Source organism: Borostomias antarcticus (assembly GCF_949987555.1).
Source record: "Borostomias antarcticus genome assembly, chromosome: 17".
In the NCBI taxonomy this organism is placed as follows: domain Eukaryota; kingdom Metazoa; phylum Chordata; class Actinopteri; order Stomiiformes; family Stomiidae; genus Borostomias; species Borostomias antarcticus.
The window spans coordinates 4,490,207-4,514,668 of record NC_140250.1 but is presented as its reverse complement, the minus strand read 5'-3'; the positions used below and the strand labels follow the sequence as shown (position 1 = coordinate 4,514,668).

Sequence of the window (24,462 nt, the reverse complement as noted above, 5' to 3'; positions counted from 1 at the left end):
TTGTGCGCACACTGCAGCCTAATATCCAATTAAAGGGACAGTCACTCTTGTTTGAGTTGTTATTTGGATTTAATGATTACATTCTGTGTGTAGGCCTTTTTAAAATGACTGTCCGTGTAGCTGTTTCCCTATTCTCTCTCCAGACTCAAATATTACGTTGAATCGCTGCACTCCGCATACTACATAATAGAGTCTGTGCCACTTCGCCACCCAAGCTAGTGTTCTGAGGGAGTATCGACGGTTCAAAATTGAGAGTGACAGGTTGTAGCAGCAAATGAGAGATGCTAGCCCAGGTTAGATGGGCGGGGCATATCTATGGATGGGAACGCCTGATCGCGAAAGTTGTTACTGATTGGTGTCGCAGGGACTCCTGCGAAACCAATGAATTGCCAGGATTTGAGCACCAGATTTTTGCATGAAGTGCCCCAGACCCATAGAGAGATCTGCAGCATGCAGTTGCGTAGTTAGTGTAGCTTACGTAGTGTATCAGCGAAAGAACTCTCATGGGTCCGGCGTTGAGACTACCGTTTCCCTACACGGACGAAAGAATCGTGGGAAAACTTTGAAGGGAAAACATTTACCCTTTGAGGTTTTTCCGTGATTCCCTGATTCTGAGTTCTGTGTAGGGAAACGGAGACACTGACAGTGATTTTAAAAAGACCTACACAGAAAATGTAATCCAAATAATACTAATTGAAACAAGCGTGACAGTCTGAGGAACTGAATGAATGAAACCGCATCATAGAAACACTTCAGTCAGTAAAGAGTTACTGAACTATGCTGTTCAAATGAATTCCTTCTGATTGAGAGGGATTTAATACAACTCTTCTTTGATAATCAGTTTAATAGGAACATATTTGGCATGTAAACAGTTTGTTCGGGATACTGAGTGTGTTGGGCACGCGTGGACGAGTCAAATTCTTTTTCTTTCTTTTTTTTTTTTGGTGGGGGGCAGGGCTACTGAAGTAGTTTGGCAATAATTTTGTAAAGATGGTTTTAATAAGTGCTGTAACAACAGATTTTCATTAGATTCTGCCCCTAGGCCCAAGCAAGCATTTTAATTTCAACCTTTCCACTGTTTTGATTTATATAATTCACTTGCAATGCACTGTCTGTGTATGTTGATGAGAGAGTAGCCTAGTTGCATAACTTAATTGAAGAGCTTTGAGGTTTTACTCCCGCATTTACTGGGAGAAGTCATTAGAGTACAAGCCCACATCCATCATTGAATGTTCCTGTTAAATGGACTTTCAATTAAGTGGGCTTATAAACATTTAGTCAGCGGCAGGAGGGCTGTACTGAATATTTTCATTCTGATTGTGTAAGTGTTCTAATGCAATCCTGCAGGTTAACCCAGTCACTGAAGGGCCTCTCTCTCTCAAGCTCCTATTATTGGCAAAGGGAGCTCTCTAAACTGAACCAGATTAAATTGGTGCACGCACACACACACGCACACCCCGCCCCTGTTCCCCCTCCATAGTAGTGTCTTAATGATTGGGTCAACATGTTAGCCCCTGGGCTCCTCCTGTGCCTGTGGAGTGCTAGCATGAAGCCCTTTAACTTTTCCCCTTCCCCTGTTTGCGGTACTTCCTGATCCCTCATCTGTGGCTCGGCGTCGGCGCACCGCACCGCGTACGGTGCCGAAATAAGATATCAGATGCAGAATCAACACAGGAAAGTCTGCGCGTTTCCCCCTCCGCTCTGACCCATCCAGGAAGCGGCGGACGATAACGACGTCGCCTGCCCTGCAGCGCAGAGATAATGCGGAGGCAATCATTCGGTGAAATTAGTGTCTCGTTAGAACACGGGGGTCAGTTTTAGCTGGAGTGATACGGCGAAGAGGCGGCGCCATATTAACCGCGTGGTAAAATTGCGCCAAATGAACACACACACACACAAGGAGCATGCCAAAAATGGTGTGCAAAGCTATGTGCTGCATAGATACTTTTACTTATACTACACGGATATGGCTCACAGCGGTTGCCATAGGGGAGTGTGCGTTGCAGGCGGGGCACGCTAGCAGGGATTGTATAATGAGGGAGACAGTTGAAATAATTGGGTCTCACCAGCCCTGAGGCATGCCATGTCACCTGCTCTGCTCGTAATGATCCTGGCCCACCGGAGATGTGCTGCACTCTCACCAGATCCCCCTCAAGATGGGGCGAACCGTCAGCACTTCTAACGGCTGATATGTTGCCTGAGAGAGGAGCGCCACGTGACACAGGGCTACGGGCAAAGAAATTATGTCCACTTGACACATCTGTGATCTGACGTCCAATTTGGAGTGCGGAAGTGTCGAGCGGGCCCTGCGTTTCGCAAGGTCACAGACACCGTCATAAATTATGGGCCGTGATTGGTTGGTTGTCTCGCAGTTGCGATCGACTGGTTAGTGTGTTCGCAGGATGAAAACGCAGAGCTGGGCTCCTGTATGGTTACCGTAGAGATGAATAAGCCTTTTGCCCAAAATGTAAACAAACTTGAGCTGGGCATGTATGTCGTTACCGTGGCGATAGAAGTGCCGTGTAGCACAGCCCATGCATGCAGAAAGATGTTGCACAGCGCATCTATGAAGCACAGATTCTGACCGGAGCCCGTGTCATTGTTTGGGTAGCCTACTTGGGATGGCAGGCACTGTAGAATGTGTGCGCGCACAGGAGCCTAAATTCTACCATTTCCTAAAAACCCACAGGATCTCCTGTCATAAAAAGCTCCAGTCCACTGATGTTCCCGGCTCTGGACAAAGATCTTTAACCACCCTCCCACCCCCCACACACACCCACACCCCTTCCCACCCCCAACACAATCACCTCTACTAGGCCTACCCCTGACTGTCTAGCAGAGGTACCGGCGTACCCCACTGTCTCGCCGAGGCACCCTCGAACCCCTGCTCCTCCTCCCCCTTTTCCAGCCTCTGGCCAGAAATCAAAGGGATCCAGGAATTTGCTAGTAATTGTTTTACGACTCAGCAGAAATCATGCCTACTTGTATAGGTGGAGCACAAAGACTCGGGCGGGGGGGGGGGGGTGGGGGGGACCTGTCGGCCGCCGTCGCTGCCGAAATAAAAAGGGGGTGGGGGGGGGGGGGGTGCTGACGGAACAGGGGAGAGGGAGCAGCAGTCGCCCGCTGAAAAACAGGAACTGGGCCATAAATGCTCACTCTCCAGTAGTTTTGTCAATGAACGGTGGGTGGAGGAAGTGGTTTATTGAAGCATGGTTTATAAGGGCTGTCTGTTGGCAGGTCTTTTTTTACTCCCTTCTCCCCTCTCGTGCGCGCCATAAAACATTTTGTCTGTTTCTGCAGCACCTCTAGAAAGCAAAGCTGAAGCATTTTAGTCAGGACATAGAGGACCTCTTATTTCAGTAGTAAGACAAATGGCAAGGCTAAAATGGACTGACTAAAGTGGAATTTGAGTTCTTGTTTTAAATCTGCATTTTTACTCAGGCCTGTCATACTCCATTTTGGATATTTGCTATTCTACAGTGTTCTTGATAATGGACAAAAAATTTAGGAGGGATTTACTAGGCAAGTAAATTACCTTGGGAGAAATATTGGGATGAGTTTTGTCCAGATTTCCTGTATGCCTCATGTTTTTCCTTTTTATGTTAGCAATGCGTAGTTTGTGTTTATTCCAAAGTCAATCAGAGGCTTAACATTTGGTGCTCATAACAGGAACATCGAGCCAAAAACCAGACACACAGTTCCAGCTGTGTAAGCTCAGCAACAACGAATCACGCAGTGTCCAGTCAGTTTTGCGAGCAGTGAGAAGCTGAACTCAATTCTGTATCATTATCACTGGGAGCCCAACTCCACTCAAATTAACATACATTCCATAAACCACAGGCTCAATAATACTGTCAGGGAAAAATAAATAAGCTGTTGTCTTTTAACAGTCGGGATTTTTGGCGAAGCACACGGTTTTCCTTCGGGTTCATCTCTTTTTTTTTGGTACATACTCGCTTTACAAAGACCAGGCTGTCACTGCCCTTTTAGATATGAAGTTAAAGCGATTAGTCAGGGCGGTTTTTGGCAGACTACATTATCCATGACTTAAAGTAACAGTAATCTTTTGTGTGTGTTTTTAACTAAGTGGACGGAAAGGCTGCTTAATTCTTGAAATACGAGAAATGTATTTGACAAGTAGCCTCAGTCATTGAATTTGATACCTTGGTTTATAGTTTGAGAGTGGGATCTGTGGAAGTCCAGGGACAGTGGTCATCATGTGTGGTATCTCTAGAGTGGACAGAGATGGGCAAGATGTCTTTTGGCCATTTGTAGAGAAATGGTACAAATTTTTAATGGAGACACATTTTATTTGATAATTTACTTGCAATTGCAGTCCGAATAGAACAGAAGCAAGGAGATTGTACTAAATCCACCCTGCATGGTACTAATGAAACCAAAACATGTGGTACAGCAGCTGTCAATGGGGGGACAAAAACAGAGGGGGCCAAAGGTCGTAGAAACGAGTTACAGGCCAGTGGGGCTCATTTGAAACCCTGCGTTGGAGGAAGGAGGGGAGGGGGATGGACTGAATGTGGAGAGTGATGGAGAGAACCAGCGGCCTTGATGACTCCACAGTAGCCTCCGCATTGACGGCACAGAGTGCTAGGGAAAATACGGTGGAGGATTCGGCCTTTTAAGCCCGTCTAAGTTCAGGAGCACTGAGTGGGAGACTGAAAAACTATCATTCACAGCAGTGGTTCTCAAACTATGACGGTAAATCCGAAATATATGATTTAAATGAAATAAAATATGAATGCATAAAATACTACTACACATTAAAATAGCCATGAGATCATTGAAAAGGGATTTAACTGCCTTTCCTGTAATATTTTTGTTGCGATGAGTTACAGTACGTCAAGCTCAGCTGGAGGGGGGTGGAGCAAGCGCCCAGGCCAGTGTGTGGTATGTGGTGATGTTCTTGGCAAGGAGTCCATGAAGCCAACGCATCTCAAACAGCAACCAAACGCACAGTGCTGAAAGACAAACTAGATGATTTTCAAAGAACAAAACGTGACAAACTGAAGCTTTGTATCGCACCGGCGTTCACAATTGGCGAACAGCCGTCTCTGTTGTCTACCGTTAGCCAGATAGATGACAGGCATTGTGTGGGGAGAACGCTGCCAAGCGGTTAAACTTGGTGTCACTTTCAAACGACATTGTGTCGTGAAATGAGAGCCATGGCAGTTGACGTAAAAAACACTTGACTGAGAGCATAAACAGCAGTCACTATTATTCCACAAAGCTAGACTAAGCAAGACTAGTGATGCTGCCGATTTGGTCAATTTTCTTGTTTACGTCAGTTATGAATATGATTGTGCAGCTCAGGAGCTCAGCCTATTCTTAATGTTCTCACTTGCTGTGTGTGTGTGTGTGTGTGTGTGTGAGGGGGAGAGAGAGAGAGAGAGAGAGGAATTGCGTTGTATGAGAGTTTGTGTGGAAGAATTTAAGTGCCACTTCTAGTACTACCCCTTTGTACACCGTGGCTGTGGCTGACGGCAGTCACAATAAATCATATTTTTATCAGTAATAAATTTGCCTCCCGTGTGAACTGGGTACGCCTACGCTACTGTATTTTAACAGCGGTCATAATAAAGGTCGTGTGGGAGAGCCAAATATTTTCTGAGGTGGTATGTGGTGTAAACAGTTTGAAAGCCACTGCTGTGCAGGATATGACGTCACCTTAATGAAGGGCCTTTTAATTAGAATGAAATTTTACCAAGCAGCTAATCGCCCTGGTATGGTGTCATTTAATAGGTGCGCTTGGATTTCCAGTAAACCTCTTGCAGTTGCTGCTTTTGGGGGGGTTGGGGGGCTTTGAGCATAAGGAATGCGTTCCCTCACCTAATGGTCTATTACTGGGGATGGCTGGCATCAGAGAGAAACCACAGATCTAATGGTTCAAACCTGCCTCCCGTGCGTACCGGAGGGCTGCCCATTAGGACTCGCGGCGCTCTGAGAGAAAATGCGCTCTTCCGCTCTCCACTGAAGGATGATGGGAGTTCCGGGACGATAAGGGAGAGAGGTCCTTCGTGCGGAGGGTGGGAGCAGAGTCAGAAAGACGGCAGGGCGTGCGTCGTCTCACGGGGGTCAGCCGCGGACAGCTTACTTCGGTGTTTCGGAGGGTGGTTCAGCTGTTTCAGCTCAGTGGATCCCTGCTGTGAAGGGAAAGGATGCATGGGGCTAAGGTATGAATCACATCACGTCTGAACCTTGGAGGAAGGCTGGGATAGAATATATTTATATAAATATATTGCTCCTAAATAAGATCTTCAGATTATTATTTTTCTTTGCATATTCAAAACCCCGTTATTCAACCGCACCAAACTACAGATTGATCAACAAAGGCTGTCAGCCAACCTCAGTCGACCAGGCCAGAACAGACTGTTCCCAGTGGAGACACCAGTGGGGAAGCTATTCAGTGGGAGGGTTTGGTTTTGGCGTGAGGTTGGCAGTGATGTTCATTGGTAGGGGGGCTTCACACTCCCTCTCAGACCCCTCTCTCCCTCCCAGATCTCTTCAGAAATGGTCCCCAGCACGGATTCCGGAGGACAAGCTCTGTAATCAGTGAACAAACCCCATCTGTGGCGTCTTTTCCCGCGAGGTGGGCGTGGACTCGCACCTGTGCACATGACCGCCCCCCTCCCTCTGTGGCATGGCGTGCTCTGGGGAAGCCCTCTCATACAAGGCTCTCAAGTTTGCCACTTGGGTGTTTTCACTAACCCGAAGAAGCCCCAGCTCACCACCGCTGGAAAACAGAAGCAAACTGTCTATCCAAACAAGAGTCTGGCACCTGCTCAGGAAGCAGGGCTGAAAGATCTCTGATTTGCACCAGAGCACCCTGGTAACTGTTGGTGTCACTGACCATGGTGGTTGTTTCTACCTTGTCATGTTGCAGTTCATATTATAGAGATTCAGACAATATTTTTGCATTGCCCAACTGTGCCTCATAGCCTACTGTACATGATGCTGTGTTGTGTGTAGTTGAGGATTACCTATATTTTGACATTGAATTATGATTGGTCGGCCTTTGTGTAGTTGCGGTACTAAGTACATCATTTCTACATTGCGGATAACAGACGGAATCACAGAATCAAGGCACACAGATTTCAGACGAACACGGAAATTCTGAGATTTTGAGGGAAGTGCGCTAAAATGTTACGTTTGTGACTAAATATGACGACGACGCTTAAACACCACATCCCTCTGTTTTGTCACGGCTGCTGGTTTCCGACCTCCTTGTTGTTTCGAGCGACGCCCTGCTTAATTATGCCCTGGGCACAACTGCTAGTGAGCTTTTTAAATCCGATTTAAATCCGATCTTTAAAAAAAAAAAAAAGAAGATTAAAAACGGATTCCTTAAAGAGAGGGTGGAAACGATACTGACTAGCGGCACAGTGAAACGCACAGGAATCACACACAGAAATTGAAAAGAAAAGATGAGTTAGGGGTCACGAACGCCCAAATTAAAATCTAAAGATGGAGGAGCACCGGACTCCACCGGTCATATTTAGTGGCGTCAGTAGTGGATATAAAATAACACAAACAAATGGATTCATGGGGAGTTATTACTCATTCAGTGAACACTGTACCTGGAGAAGAGAGCACAACAGTTATCTGAGCTGAACCAGCACATCAGGCCTATTATTGGAAAGACAGCACTATGACTTGTAAAAGGGAAAAACAATTATTAAATCAAATATATTACAATACAAATATAATTGTATTCCAATCTGATAATATTCCAATCCACTAATATTATGCAACTGTAGAACTGAAGGAAACATAATAACCAATGATTTTGCACGAACAAAAACTTTGTCAGCACTGAAATGTGTGTAGGACTGCTCTTCAGTGTTCGTAGATTCTGTTCTTACTGTAACGTCGAACAAATCCCAAATGAGAAAACATTGGCGAATGCCAGAATCAGTGTGTTAAGAAGGAATTGCTTGGTAATGGCTGGTGAATGAGGCCCAGTGTTCTTTTCCCTTGAATCGAATTCACTCTCACCCAGGTAGGAACCACATGAAGACCTGGCGAAAATAATTTGATGACCATTTCCTGTAATCAGTCTAGGGCTTGGCGGTTCCCCATGAGCTCGTGCCAAAGTCACAGCAACAGCACTTAAGGAAGCTGGAGTAGGTCGTCAGTCGGTCCATGGCTTGGACGAACTATCAGCCAACCAATTTAATTATTTCCAGTGGTTTGTTATCTTATGTCGGCAGCCGCAGCACTGCCAAATGAAAATGAATGATCCGGTTTAATGAGAGCCTGGCCACGTGAGGGCCTCTGCACAGGGTAGACACTCCAGCAGTTTCACTTCTGTTACCCCCTACAGCACCATAAATTGAGTGGGATTTCAAATGTCTATCCTGTCGTCTTCACATCCTCTCTTCTCACTTCCTATAAGTACAAGCATTCAGTTTCAGTCTATGATTTTTTTTGAGGGGTGGGGGGTGGGAGGGTTATTTGGTATGTAATTCTAGGCATGTCCCAAATGGTCAAACCGGGAACTTGAGCCTGTAACTGTTAAGCCATCTTCATTTCAAAAGCAGGAGAAAAGGGTACGAGAAAGTAAGGAAATCATTTTTGACATTCAAACTTGCTCCACTTTAATAGCATTTTTGCCACTAGTAGATATCCAAACCATCGGAGTGAGATGGAAAGGGCATTTAGTTTTGTTTGCTTGTTTAATGGCCTGTGCTTTTATTCAGGCTGATGCTGACTCATGACTATTGTTGTCAGCTGAGTCAGCCGAGCTCAAGACAAAGGCCTCAATTTGGGATTGAGAAATTCAGGATACTATGCTATGGAATCTATTGATCCATTGAAAGGTATTTTCACATTGTCCTCGAAAGGGTTTTGATCATTGAAGTACAGTGTTTTGATCATTGAAGTATAGTGTGTGTCAAAAATGCTAAACGTCGGCACAAGCTGTGTCACGAGACCTTACTTTTACAAGGGAAAACCTGACCTGAGGTGTAGTGTAGTGTTGAATACTGTAGAGGTGCGAGTAAAACCAAAATGTGGCACGAGCCAGTCCCCCCCCCCAAACTCCCCCATATGGACTCCTCCTCCTCTCTGAGACTGACCCGTGTGAACACCTGCAGCCAGCTCTGTCGGTGGGCGGCTGCTGTCGAGCTCCGCCCCTTTTAAATGTGTCTTCTGATTTCACACGTGGGTCGGGGGGCGACGTGGCGCTGGACGCTAACAAACGCTAACAAGCGCCTGACCAAACCCGAGGGGCCAGGCGCTCCGACGACACCACTTTGAGAATCTGTCCCGGCTAGTGGACACCGCTATCCCTCTGCGGCCGCTCTCCTCCGAAAAGTCCGGGTGTGGTTTTCCTTATTGTGCAGCGTTCGCCTCCCACCATCACCTTTCCTCCCGGGGCCCGCCAGCGACTGCAGCCGTGACTCACTTCTACAGACCAGCCATAGAGAGCGTGCTCCCTTTTTCCATCCTCGTCTGGTACAGCAACATAACCACTCAGGACAGGACTCGGCCGGAGAGAGTTATACGCAGAGGAGCATCTAAAATCATGGGCTGTGGTCTCCCCTCGCCGTCTTCTATCTACTCCACCAGAATAGTTAAGTAGGTTAAACGGACGACAGCCGATCCTTCTCATCCAGCCCACTGCCTAATGAATCTGCTCCCATCAAGGAGGAGATACAGGAGCATTAAAGGCAGAGCGCCTCTTTTCTGGGATGGCGCCTATCCCCAAGCTCTCCGGCATCTGACCTTGCACTGAGAACACCTCAGGAACACTTGGCACCTTGGACTGTTGCACTTTGTGTCTTACGATACTATTGTTCTACCTGCATGCGTATTGTACTACTCGTGTGTGGTGTGCAGTTTGTTCTGATGTTTATTTCGATGTTGATGAGTGAAGACATTCCTATCAACTTGTTGACGGGGTAATAAATTATTTAATTGAATTGTTTCACCTCCTCACCTTCCTCTGTATGGTCTCGCTAGAAAAGACCGTTAGTCATTATGTTAGGCAAGACCGTTTGTGCCACTGCCAAACCCAAATCAGTCAGCGTGTACGTGATTGAAAAGAATAACATCCAACATATGTTATATGTTGATATATGTGATAACCAACATTTTAAACTGATGAAGGCTAATTTCCCAAATGTTTATTTTTGTATTACAGTAGTTTTTTGTTCGGATCAGACTGGATTCTGATTTTTTTCTACAGTAAAGTTGGGGCCCAAATGTTTCCTGGCTCACTAGGTGAAACGCTAGTTTCTAATGATTTGGATTTTCACCACAGTGTTAATATCCACTGTTTATAGTGCTATGAATAGATTATTTTTTTATTAAATGACTTGCTTTATGAGGGTCATACAGCATCAAATATAGACAAAAAACATAAATAGCCAAATTACCTCTCTCTCCCTCCTGACCTCTCATCTCGTCATTTGCAAGTTTTGCATAATTAGTGAACTGTATTTTAACAGTCCATATTACAGACACTGAAAACCTGCTGGCCCTTTGTGGGATGATAGGATCCTGTAAGAGGATATAGTTGGACTAAGAGGTTGGAGCTGGATCTGAGGATTGAATTGTGGTAGGATGGGAGGAAATCAAAAGTTGATTTCAGAAGCAATAGAAACTAGTTGAGGCAGGAGATGAAGCTCCCATATAAATGAAGCTCATATACACTATAAAAGTATTGGGCCGTCTAACACATTACACCTAGAGGGGTTTTTATGACATCCAATTCATAGGGATTAATATGGAGTTGGTCCCCCCTTTGCAGCTATAACAGCTTCCACTCTTCTGGGAAGGCTTTCTACAAGATTTTGGAGTGTGTCTGTGGGAACTTTTGCCCATTCATCCAGTTGAATCCAGTTCATCTAGTTCATCTCAAAGGTGTTTGCTGGGTCAGGGTTCTGTATGGGACTGACTCAAGTTCCACACCAACCTCACCCAACCATGCTTTTATGGACCTTGTTTTGTGCACTGGAGCACAGTCATGCTGGAACAGAAAAGGACCCTCCCCAAACTGTTCCCACAAAGTTGGAAGCATAGAATTGTCCAAAAAGTCTTGGTAAGCTGAAGCATTAACATTTCCCTTCACTGGAACTAAGGGGCCTAGGCCAACCCCAGAAAAACAACCCCAGACCATTATCCCTCCTCCACCAAACTTTACAGTTGGCACAATGGAGTCAGGCAGGTAACGTTCTCCTGGCATTCGGCAAACCCAGACTCATCCATCAGACTGCCAGATAGAGAAGCGTGACTCGTCACTCCACAGAACACGTTTCCACTGCTCCAGAGTCCAATGGCAGCGTGCTTTACACCACTTCATCCGACGCTTGGCATTGTGCTTGGTGATGTACAGCTGCTCGGCCATAGAAACCCATGTCATTAAGCTCCCAGCGCACAGTTTTTGTGCTGATGTTAAAGCCAGAGGAGGTCTGGAACTCTGAGTCAGCAGAGCGTTGGCGATTTTTACGCACTCTGCGCCTCGGCACTCAGCGACCCCGATCTGTAACTTTACGTGGTCTGCCACTTCATGGCTGAGTTGCTGTGGCTCCTAAATGCTTCCACTTTGCAATTACACCTCTTAGTTGATCGTGGAATATCTAGGAGGGAAGAAATTTCACTAACTGACTTATTGGAATGGTGGCATCCTATTACAGTACCAAGCTGGAATTCAGTGAGCTCTTTAGAACGACCCATTCTTTCACAAATGTTTGTAGAGGCAGAGTGCATGGCTAGGTGCTTGATTTTATACACCTGTGGCAATGGGACTGAAACACCTGAATTCAATGATTAAGAGGTGTGTCCCAATACTTTTGTCCATGCAGTGTACAGTATATATTGGAGGACAATGGCTTTGGGAAAAGTACAGGCTCCAGTAAATGGAGTTGCAGACAGTTATCCATCTGGGATTCTTTATATAAGGTGTGTGTACATGTGTGCACGTATATATTTGTATACATTATACATATGTATGTGCGTATTATATTTTTTATTACTACTACTATAATAATAATAATAATAATATATATATTTTTTTTCCTTTTTATAGTTCGACCTGCCGTCCACCTCTAGCTCATTACAAACCAGTCTTTGGGGAAAGGGCAAATGCATTCTGACTAGCATTGTTCTGTGATTGGCATCTCGGCTTGATCCAGTACAGGGGAGAAGGAGAGCCCAGTAAAAGGCATGGCTTCAGTCTCTCCTCCAAACTCCACTGTAATCTTTGGCAAAGTTCCTGTTCCAGGTCAATGACTGTATTGTGCGGCTCACCGTCGCAGTCGCTTGGCCAGATGTACAGTCTGTGACCTTTTCAACCTGGAGAAACAGCCAGGATGGCGTTTCTCCAGTGCTGGCACAGTGTAAACAAAGTGTGGAGATGGGCCTGGATATGCCAGACTAGGCACAGCCTATTAGGAAACAAACACTGATATGGAGTTATGCAATCGTTTGTTATGACAATAATATTGTCTGACAAAACAACGCAATATGTTCTTCCCATACGTGCCCCGAGTCATGCCCCAATGTTCTGTCGTGATAGTCAGCCTTATACACAGATACAATTCTACACTCTTATGTATTGTAATCAAATTGTTTGTATCATGTGTTTTGTAGCATAATGGTATTCTTTGCACACTTTTAACTTGAGACCACCTTGGAATGGTGGTAGGTGAATGTTGGTTGTGAGAGGTAGAAAAATAGGTGTTTTCACACTGCCATACTTTTCCCCCCGAACTGTGGACCTTTGGGGGTAACTCGCCATGTTCACACCAAAGGGGCCGGGGTCTATGGGCAGGTTCGCAGGGGACTTTCGACCCCCCAAAAAGACCCTGCTCGCAAGGTATTACTTTTGCCGGGGGGTACTTTGTGGGTGGGGCAGTAATGCTGAATATTTCTGATTGGCTGAGTAGGGAGCCTGCTGGCAAAGTTTTATTTAACAGCGTCATGTTTAAATTCACTGTGCAAAAAAACTTCAGTGATTAACGATCACATCGATTTCCCAAATTGATTTTCTAAAACGGAATAAATCCCACTCATAAAACTGCTTTCCTAGTTCAATATCGTTGTAAGACATTAAGACATCTGATGGATTTTTTCCCCCCATAGACAGATGAGGATGAAGTCTGTGATAACAACCAAACACTTCTGTGTTTACTGCAGAGCATCATGGGGATTTCTCAAACTAAACTGAATAAATACCATATGTGTAAACACACCACTTTCCTAGTTCAATCTTGTTGTAACTAAAACATCTGCTGGAAAAAAATAAATTTTCCCATTGACAGAAATCTGAGTGAGTTATTTTCTCTCTCTCGCAACTGCCTTGATATAGCATGTGAGTTCCTTGTTTCTGCGCGTGGGGTAGAGAACTTCTACCCCGCTGTCTGAATGCAATCTACATGGAGTTCTAGGGAATAGAGAGTTCTAGGGGATTTTCTAGTGGGAAAGTGCCTAATTTTAGTCAGGAGGGGTTGATTCTTTCCTTGCCAGCAAGGAGATTTATTTTGTCATTGGATGATGGCACTCCTGGGGGGAGCCATGTGTTGAAAGTAACCCCCAGGCACTCATACTGTACACAGAGTACAGTCACACACACACTTCAGGTACACAAACTTGATTCTCCATCTCTCGGAAAAGAAGCTAGAGGCTAGAATATAAAAAGTACGTTGACAAAGCCTATCCCCGTGTTTGTGGGTGGCTCGGCTCATCTTATCCTCAACCTAGACTCACTGTATTCCATACATACACCCGGGTGAATGGAACCTTTCAGCTCTATGTAATTGAATCTGACCCAGTCACACGATTAGTCACGACCCACAATATTTGTGCAGCGTTATTGGGTTCTGGACGGCACGGCCCCGGCACAGAGGTCAGCCCCAGTCTAGCCTTTGGCGCCCCGAGGGGGGCTGGGCCCTTACTTTGGGGTTCGGTGTGTGAGAGACTTGTTTCCTGTGGTGGTCGTTGGCTTCACGGCGGGAAGCAATCTGGAGACCAAAGACCTAGACTCCGTTGAGAAGATTTGGCCAACTTTGGAGAGCATCTTTGACATTTTTTGGGGGGGGATCTTTGCTGTAAAAAGCTGTGGTACCTTCAAACTATTGCAGAATGTAAGAATGATTCTCTCTTTATTTGGGTGTTTGATATTGGCCTATGTCTACCTTAATGGCTTTGATTCAGATTATTAAAACATGTCTAATTAATTTATGGTTCAATTCTAATTCTGTCTGCTATACTAGGCAACATTAAAGAGAACAAAAACAAATAATTGTTAATATTCCTTAATGCCATGTATTGTTTCATCTGAGAATCTATTTTGACAGAACCAGCCTATTGTACTGTATATGAATCACAAAACTGATTTTTAAGCTAAGCGATGTGAAGTGGAGCTAGCCTCATCTTCAATTTAGTCATCGCAAACACTGCACATACCTAGGCTTTCTTTTAAGCCTCCATTGAGGGTAGGCTGTGAAGAACAAAATCATGTTAACAACGATGCCTTGAGCAGGGCCAGACTGGGGAAATAATTCATGCCGGGAAATGTAGCCCCAGTCAGGCCACTTTTTAAGCCGGATCTGACCAGTGATCTTGTGATGAGATGGAAACTTTCAGTTTCGCCAATCGGCAATCGTTTTGTAAACTTGACATGAGCAGCCTTCCCGCTTTCCAATTATAAATCATAAATTGTCGGCGAGTTGTTGCCGGGGTACTTGCACTCCTGCTGCAAAGCCTTCTGGGATACGGAGGCTGACAAACAGATGTCCTTAAGGAGGTCACCTGACCTGAAGAGCAGGTTGTTTGTCCTGAAAAGGCCTGATGGGAACCAAACGCACAGCCCCGTGGCATGTCTGTTAAGGCTAGATTCCCAACGGATTATTGCATTTTCTTCCCAACTCATTTGGGTCCCGATTTCTGGCATTGACGCGTCAGGTGTGTGGCGGAAACGGCGCTGTGGTCTAATGAGATCTCCGGAGAGGCGACGTCTCAGATGGTTCCTGGCTGGCGAACAAATGTCACTGTCTGAGTGGAACCCCGCGCTCCTTTGAGTGCAGAAGTGTCAGACGCGAACGGTTGCCTGCAATGAAGGCTACCTTGATCAGTGTTTAAAGACCACCATCTTGTGTAAGAGATGAATTTGTGTGTGTTTGCTACTAATGGTCAGTTTTTACACATTCTTGAATATTGTTTTAGTTCTCAGAAGTAGTTATTCAAAGTGGGGAGGGGGTGGGGGGGACACCCTCCAAAGGGACACAAAGCAAATTGTGTACAAGTGACTCCTCTTTGTGTTTCAGTCTGCAAAGATCCACCCTACAAAGTGGAGGAGTCTGGATACGCTGGCTTTATTTTGCCTATTGAGGTGTACTTCAGAAATAAGGTACTTTGAACTCTTCTTCTGACTCACGCAATATGACCCGTTCTGTTCTTTACAAAACATTCTCGAACATTCAAACCATATCCACAATTTCATATTGGGTGTTTTGAATGAAATTGGCGGTAATAAAAATCTGTCATGATGTTTATATTTTCTTTATACTGTATGTGAAAAATGGCTTATAAAAATCCTTGCCCAAACTTTGCCTTTTCTCAATACTTTGTTTGCAATAATTCTAGATATAATGTCCAACACCATGTTAATGCTCTGTGTGGAGTTTGATAATATATAAAAATCTATTTTTACAACTTCAGACATGCACCTAGTTCTCTATGTACAGGTGTGTCAGGTGCACTGTCTAGCAGCGTTCTCTAGTCTTCTGTCTTGTGTATAAAGTAAATGGTTCAATATGATAGGAATTCTATCATTGTTTCTCTAATAATATACTTTTTTTTCCCTATTTGGTTTTGCCCTGTCTACGGGCGGTCCACCGCTCCCCCCAGGAAGAGCCCAAGAAAGTGCGCTTTGACTACGACCTGTTCCTGCACCTGGACGGCCACCCGCCCGTCAACCACCTGCGCTGCGAGAAGCTCACCTTCAACAACCCCACCGAGGAGTTCCACAGGAAGCTTCTGAAGGCCGGAGGGGTAGGAGAGGAGGGGGGGGAGGGGGCTGATCTGACCACAACACATGAGCCAGAAACTACTCTCTAAATCTGACCACAGCACAGTAGTCAGAAACTACTCTCTAAATCTGACCACAACACAGGAGCCAGAAACTAGTCTCTAAATCTGACCACAGCACAGTAGTCAGAAACTACTCTCTAAATCTGACCACAACACAGGAGCCAGAAACTACTCTCTAAATCTGACCACAACACAGGAGCCAGAAACTACTCTCTAAATCTGACCACAACACAGGAGCCAGAAACTAGTCTCTAAATCTGACCACAGCACAGGAGTTAGAAACTACTCTCTAAATCTGACCACAACACAGGAGTCAGAAACTACTCTCTAAATCTGACCACAGCACAGTAGTCAGAAACTACTCTCTAAATTTGACCACAACACAGGAGCCAGAAACTACTCTCTAAATCTGACCACAACACAGGAGCCAGAAACTACTCTCTAAATCTGACCACAACACAGTAGTCAGAAACTACTCTCTAAATCTGACCACAGCACAGTAGTCAGAAACTACTCTCTAAATCTGACCACAGCACAGGAGCCAGAAACTAACTGACTACACTTGTAACTGTGTGGATAAGGGTGGGAATTATATCCCCAACCCATCCAGGTTTTGTGGATCTAGGATCTAGTTTCCAGGGAGAAGGGCATGGTTGTGCTAGTGGGGGGTGATGACTTTCTATGAGGAAGGAGGTGAATGAATCTTGGTTTCATACACACTTGCAAACCTGACCTTACTAACTGTCAAGGCACCATCCTTCCCGCTATGCTGTTAGCAACTGCGGAGAGAGCGAGAGAGAGCAAGAGTGAGAGAGCGAGAGGAATGACACCTCCCAATAGGCAAGACAATGAGTAACTCCAGCAGATTAGGGTAGGCTGGTGTTAGCCTCAGCCCCGCAATCTGGATGGTTTATGACGTGGAGCTAAGTGCTTTTTATTTACACACTCTGTCCTTTCTTCTCCCGCCTCCTATAAGCAGTGCTAACAAAAGAATATCAGCTTTCAATAGGGTGTATGAGGAGTGCATGTGTGTATATATATATATATATATATTTGTGTGTGTGTGTAATATATATATATATATATATATATATTCCTTTAAAAAAAAAAGGATAATAGCTTTGGGAAAAGTATAAGCTCCAGTAAAGGGAGCTGCAGTTATCCATCTGGGATTCTTTCACAAAGATCTGAGAAAAAGGCCCTCAAAGTAGTGGCAAGGATTTTCACACTTTCCCCACAAAACTCTACATATTATTGTATATTTAGAGGAGAATAATTTCATTAAATTATCATGAAATCATGGTATGTTGTTCCTTGCTCTGATTTAACACGATTACATAAGTGAAAGCATGTTCTCCTCTAGTAATGTCAGTGATTTGAAAGGAAGTATTCATGTATTCATATTAGTGAATCACTGTGTACATTACAAGATTATGTTTTGTTGTCTTCAACAGCAACGGGATCCTCACAAAAGGAGTTCAGAGGATTCTAAAGTAAGGCTTGTCCTGTTCTCATCTCCCGCTTAAATGTTGCGAATAAGCATGATGGTGTTGATGAAGCGTACTCTTGGTCTAAGGCGTAAGGGGTTATACTTGAATCGTTTTATAAATCACAGCACCGTGTTTTACATCTCGTTCCATGAAATGGTGTTTTACTTGCGTGTTCTGTACTCTTAGCCTACTGTAGCAGAGAGAGGAAGACTGGAATTGGGCCTAATACTTACCTTCATGTGCCTAACCGCATTTCCAGACAATAAATGACCCAACTTGCTTCACATTTCTGATATTTAGTGGAAAGGTTCAGATGAACCCCCTTGACCTATCAAGGGCCATCGATACACTAGCTTGCAAATTTGCAATTCTGAGTGTTTTTTGTAATGTTTTCTCTCTCTCCCTGTTCCCTGCGAGGTGATGGTGATGCAGGAGGGCTCCACGTCGCTGTTCGGCCAGCACCTCAAGCTGTCCACCCTGCCCAGCAGCTCTTTGACCTTGAGCCTCTCGGACTCTAAGAAGAGCAAAACCTTCTTGCAGTCAAAGGTCAGTTGGCGGTTTTCCAGGCGCAGCCTTGAGCCAGACAGATTCTTCCAAGATCCACCCATCCCCCCCCACCCCCCCGCCCCTCCTCCAAGGCATAGCCACTTCTTCAAAGTCCCTGACCCTGTAATCCCTGCATATTTGGCAGGTTCAAAGATGTTGAGGGCATTTAAATCCATGGATTCTCAAAGACATTAAACCTTTTTTTTTTGTCTTAAACTGCACCCTCAATCCCAATGACTTTCAACGACAAACGGGGTCTCATGCTACCAAGAGGCAATCATAATAGATCAATTACACTGTATAATCTTGAGTGTGTGAATCTCTTTTTTTTGTGATAGCAGCTCGAGGTGCATGCAATATAAACGGCTCAATTGATTGTTGAAAATGCATGTACTCAAATGACTGCGGAAAACGCATGGACATGCACCGTTAGGCGACCGCCGTCCGTCACAGCGGTAAACCGTACGTATCAATAAAATGGCATGCTGCTTCTATTAAGTGTTAGTTTTAGTCTCTTTAAACGGTATCATTTGGCAGCCGGTCGTCCTCGTCGGCAGGGCCGGGGTTACGAGAGGCCCGGTGCACATGGAAGCTGTTTCCAATCCAAACAGACCGTGTGTGTGATGGATTACTGATGGAGCGGAGGCACGCACACGCACGCACGCACGCACACACACACACACACACTCCGCCATTATCTTCAACCAATGTCACATGGCAAACCCCTCCATGCAGGTCGAGGGTCTACCCCAGTTCACTTGAGTGCCTAATTTGGCCGTCTGAAAAGTAGCTTTTCAGGTTGTAGTTTTTTTTTGTTGAGCTAAACTTACAAACCATAATGTCTAGTTTTGCGGAACTTCATTGGCATTTCTGTTCAAGATCACGTTCTGATGTAAGAACGTCAATAGTGTGTTGATATGTCTTCATGTAGGTAAAGTGAGCCAGTGTCCACTTTGAAAGTTAAACTCTGTCAGCTTAGGTCACCAGTAAGTAGAGTAACACAAGGTGATGGTAAAAAGAGATACTAAAGAACGTCAGCGCACAGGGTCGGCTACCAAATAAATCTGTGGCACTTAGGATGTTAGCCGTTTGACAGAACTACAGCAGTTCTACGCGTTCGTTCGCGGCGCACCTTCAATTCTCACCGGTCTTTACATGTTCACAACCTTCATATAGTTTAAGACGTACTTGGAGAGGCTACTTCAGTGCTAGCGTTTTTTGGTGTCGGAAAGTTGCGCGGAAGGTGTTGCACAAAAAAAAAAAGAAGTGATTATCGCTTCAGAGATAGACAACCGCTTTAAGACCACTAAAGTTCTCAGACATAAACAGCCTTTTAAATTGTCTCTTTTGCCCCCGGGGGAAGTGGGGGGGGGGGGGGGTTGTTTAGTTCTGTGTGAGAGGGCCAGCAGCTTTACGTCCCGAGGTCCCAGGGTCAGGAGCGGAGAGACAAAATAAAAAGTTTTAGTGGCAGTTTGGGTGGGTTGTGACTCGTAACGCACCCGCAGTCTAGACTGCTTAATGGCTTTACGGCATTGATGAAATATTGACAGGGGGCCGGAGGTGCGACCCCCAGGACGAGGAGGCCTGTCGTTCAGAGCGAGCATATTTCACCCCCCCCTCTCCAGGTGCCCGGTGCTCTTGTTAGGTCTGAACCCCTCCCCCTGCCGGCGCCGGACAAAACAAGCCCCTCGTTCTCTCCCTAAGCCTGACGGTCAGGGCCTGGAACCAACCTTTTCGTTTCTTTCCCCAGTGGAACGGGCCCTCGCCCTCGTCGCATACCATCCGGTATTACCGTCAAAACTGTCTCTCTCGGTTAATGTCTGAAGGACTGCGCTGCAGTTTGGCGCTCCCTTCTCCCTTAAGAAAATCGACAGCGTGGGGAGTATTGAGGTGACCGCAGATAGAATAGGCGGTTTTGAGATTTGATCTTCCGAGTGTAGAGGGGGCCTTATGTCTCAGCGTTATGGCTATAACACTCGCTTGGCACTTGCCCTCTGCTCTTGATTCAGTCTGCTACTTACATTTTAACTCTCTGACTTGCTGGTGGCTGAGGTCAAACTGACCAATTCAGCCCCCCTAATCACATCTACTGGACCTGAACAGCTATTGTTGTGTTCTGTTACAGGATGGGTCCAAGGGAACCAACACCGCTCTCCTCACCACCACCACAACCACCACCACCAATAGCAACAGCTTCTCCAAACTCCACAAACCCTCCAAGGACCACAAGGAAAAGCCTTTGAGAGACTCGAAAGAACCCAAAAGTGCCTTCAGAGACAGCAGCAGGGAGCCTGGCAGCAAAGCCTCCAAAGATCCTTCCAGAAAACCCAAAGAAAACCAGCCGCTTAGGGACACGGCGTCCAACCCTAAGATGGGCTTCAAGGAGCCCAAGTCTATGTCCAGGGAGCAGAGGTCGGAGGTCGGCCACCCCTACGGCGCCGGACCGGGCCTCAACAAGCGGCCGCCGGGTCCCGACGGCGAGGAATTTGCGACCAAAAAACGCAAGAAGGGCTTCTCGGAGTTGCGGGCGAAGGCGGCGGCGGGACCTGCCTCCCTGCCGCACCCCCACCACCACCACCATCACGCGGACGCGAAGCCGGCGAAGGACGCGTCTGGGGTTCGCCCGGCGAAACGGCGGACGGACGCCGTCGGGGTGGCCGAGCGCAGGAGGGCGCCGACGCTGGCGCCGTTCCAGGAGCCGGCGGACCCCAATGACTCAGAGGACAACGCGTCTACCAAATCGGAGGTGAGTGGCGTCGGAAGCGCGTCGTCTCTTGTCGCGGCGAACGTGTGATTGCGTGGAAATGTATCGAGCGGACACCACCACCTGTTCCGCATCACACAGACGAGCTGGACACAGCGTGGGTACTTGTCTGTAGGGGGGGGGGGTCAGGATATGTGTCCAGACTCTCATTGAAGGTGAAGAAAGAGGAAGCAATCCTGCCTTGTAGCACTCCAACACATGCTGCCCCCCCCCCCCCCCCCCTCAGCCCTGCCCCCCACCCCCCAGCCCTGGGGCAGGCTTTATTAGGGAGGGGGAGGGGAGGGGGTGTTTCAGTCCCATCCTCAGCACGCCGGAGCTGTAAACATCAAGTGATGGATCCAGAGAGGATCCCCATGACAGAGGTCTGGGCTCCAGGAGGGGGGCAATGAACATGGTGGGCCCTCATCTGCAGAGGGATGCCTTTGTCAGGATGGCCAAACAGGAACCCCCCCCCACACACACACACACATACACACTGACATTATGATGCTGGCATTTTGAAAAATACCAAACAAGTAAAGCAATACCAAATAATGTGTGTATTGTAATAGTTTTTTGTCACTTTGGAATTAATTGTGCATAAATCCCCAGCAAACGTTCCCGTGGAAATATTCCGGAGGCTTTACTGTGAGCACGACTCCCCTGGAAAAGAGACCCAGGTGTCAGCTGGACTGCGCCTCTGTAGGCTGTCCTGTTATCAAACCTAGTTTTGAAGGCTGCAGGCTTTTGTTAGGATGGGCACACTATAACTGACTCATCAGTAGACCTTCAGATGAATGGGCAGGTCTTTCTTTGGGTCCTCACACATTTTGTAAAGAAACTCTCCCTAAAGAGTGGATTTTATAAGCAGAAAGGCGAACAGCGTAATTTATGGTTTTATGGCACCCAAGGAGAATGGGGGAGAGAAGCCATGAATAGCTGAGAGTTCCCCTTTAATCTTTTGACTTGGAGGAAAATGGGCAAACGTTCTGCATTTATGGCAGAAAGCATTTCATTGTGTCTTTCCCTTTGCTTTTGACAATTCTCTTTCATGCCTGTGGTGTTTTCATTGATTGGCCTCGATTCAAATACACTGACGTATACCAACACAAACTCCCAGAAGGGCCAAAGTAAACTTGTGTGTGTCTTACTATAGTATAATTTTTGTGATGAGCCAATCAGATTCAATCCCCTGACACATTTCTTTTCCTCCGCAATCTCAGAATGATAACGTTCAACCTTTCTCTAAAACAGTAGTGTGGAGAAAGGTCTGGAGACTAGTCAGGGTAACTGAAGTAATGTGTGTGGTGGGTCGTAAATGGCAGCGCAGGGTGAAACTAGACCAGGTGCTCGTCACAACAGGCGGGCTGCTCTGGTGGCCCAACGCTGGCTGGCTACTCCTGTTGAAATACATTCAAAATTCAGCCTTTTTTCCTGCCTTCCTGTGAGAAATCACTGATCTGGTACGTAGGGACGGGTATTGGCAAGGACCTCACCACACAGGACGCATCACGATACGTGGGTCAAGATATGATGCGTATCACGATACATTACGGTATGATACAGTACATATTGTGATGTATTGCGATACTCTACACAGCTGAAAATACGACTCCATCCCCTGCTCCCTGGAGGTAATCGTGAGGGCAGAGGGAATGTAAGGGCATTTAAAATCCATTTAAAACATATCGACTGAATTCTATCCTTAATTTTCTATCTATATCTATAGCTATTCCGTGTCTTGTTCTGTATATTTTCCTTGTTAAAAAAATAAACTGTACCATGAAAATTGATACAGTAGCATGGAAAAAATATTGCGAGAACACCCGATATACAGCTACTATACAGTATGCATTCTCATTTTCCTATTTTATCCAGAAACAGTGGACACGTGGTTCATGTCCAGTATGAGGGCAGCTGCAGAGGGTTTTCATATACAGTAGTTCTGTATCACTGGACTCCAAAGTTATGCAAATGAAGACAAGACTGCTGCTTGTTTAGTCTTGGCCCAGAGCTACATTTCTATGTGGTTATTTAAAGTGGTCAGTGTTAAATTGGCCTTGTCTCAATCCCTAACTGAAAGTGCATGGTTGTTGTTATTGATGGTATTATTATGATTCTCCTGGAAATGGTCAAATAACACAATGTCCTTGACCAAAATGCTATAGATCACCAGGTGGGAACTACAGACCGTGAGTAACTACAGTATGCCACGAAGAATCACCATGATTTGTCCATAGGTGGCGCTACAGTCACTGATTCAAAACATACATTTTAAAATGCTGGCATTTACATCCCATTTGACAAATTTATGAAACCTGGTATACTTTGTACAAATACAGCTTTGCCTCAACAACCCATAAAATCCGTCATGATGTATTTTTCTGCAGGTGGAAAATTTGCCAAAACCTATGAAAGGTTTCTCCTAATAAACCATAAGTCTGATTGGTCTTAAATTTCACATGTACATGTATTGTGCATGTCTCCCTATAGACTGTATAGCTAAGAGATCCAATCCAAGATGGCGGAGAAACTGGTATTTCAAGAAAACAAAAAAAAAGCCACAAATTTCAAGTGCTCATAACTTCAACTATAACAATAATCTAGAGACTTGAAACAGACTGGGCAAGAAGAAGGCACTACCATGTTGCACCATGTCAGAGCATTTGCAGATATCTCAAAAAACAAGGAAATTATGGGCATTTGAAATTCGACAATTTTTGAAGGTATCTAATGCTATATAGCACTTTAAAATTTGATTTTCTCATGAACGCTTTACCTGATTCAGTCACCATCGCACGTGTACGCTTGTTGCCATTTTGTTTAAGTGTGTGATTTGGGAGGTCTGTGATAGTGTAGTGGTCTAAGTATCAGGTTCTGGTGCAGCTGGGACGGTGTTCGTTCCCTGGTCTTGCCAGATCAGAATATGGCCAGATCCCAGAGGGAGTGGCATATTCAGCCACATTGACTGCTCCTGAGGGTGAGTAGGTTAATTTCGGCGTGAGGGTCCATAGTTCCACGGCGACCCCCTTCTGGTGTCATCCGGAGTCACAGTCACAGGCTTGAGAGTCATGTAGCCTACCTATCCAGTTGTCTGGATAGCCAATTGTCTGAATAGGTTTAGTACAAACAATGGAGGCAAAACCACTTAGACCACTACACTACCACAGACCTCCCAAATCACACACTTAAACAAAATGGCAACAAGCGTACACGTGCGATGGTGACTGAATCAGGTAAAGCGTTCATAAGCAAATCGTATTTTAAAGTGCTATATAGCATTAGATACCTGCAAAAATTGTCGAATTTCAAATGCCCATAATTTCACAGTCACAGGCTTGAGAGTCATGTAGCCGGCCGGGTAGGTCGGGTGTGATCGGCTACCAAATTGGGTGACAATAAATAAAATCTGAGATTATTTTTTTTTAATGATTTGTGATGTGACAAAGTTAGCACTTTTTGCTAAATACTGTAGTGCCCATTTAAAAAACACAAAGCAAAGCACCCTTTGACTGTTAGGCGGTATATAGCAGTGTGACACACAATTTGCTGGGTTAAAAGAAGCCCACAACACAGGATACATGGCGCTGTCATACCCTACTAGAAAATCCAGTTAGAACCAGCTACTAACTT

The 24,462-nt window shown here is 45.6% G+C and overlaps 1 protein-coding gene across 1 annotated transcript in view; it reads left to right on the top strand.

The window, feature by feature from the left end:
• The window catches only part of mllt3 (MLLT3 super elongation complex subunit), a gene marked incomplete at its 3' end in the record, with an annotated part of 46,073 nt that overhangs the window by 6,883 nt on the left and 14,728 nt on the right, over positions 1 to 24,462 (top strand). The window contains exons 2-6 of the mRNA XM_084452345.1: positions 15,285 to 15,367; positions 15,868 to 16,011; positions 17,505 to 17,543; positions 17,958 to 18,086; positions 20,212 to 20,832. Of these exons, the coding sequence (XP_084308471.1) occupies positions 15,285 to 15,367; positions 15,868 to 16,011; positions 17,505 to 17,543; positions 17,958 to 18,086; positions 20,212 to 20,832 (1,016 nt within the window). The remainder of the gene's footprint in view (positions 1 to 15,284; positions 15,368 to 15,867; positions 16,012 to 17,504; positions 17,544 to 17,957; positions 18,087 to 20,211; positions 20,833 to 24,462) is intronic.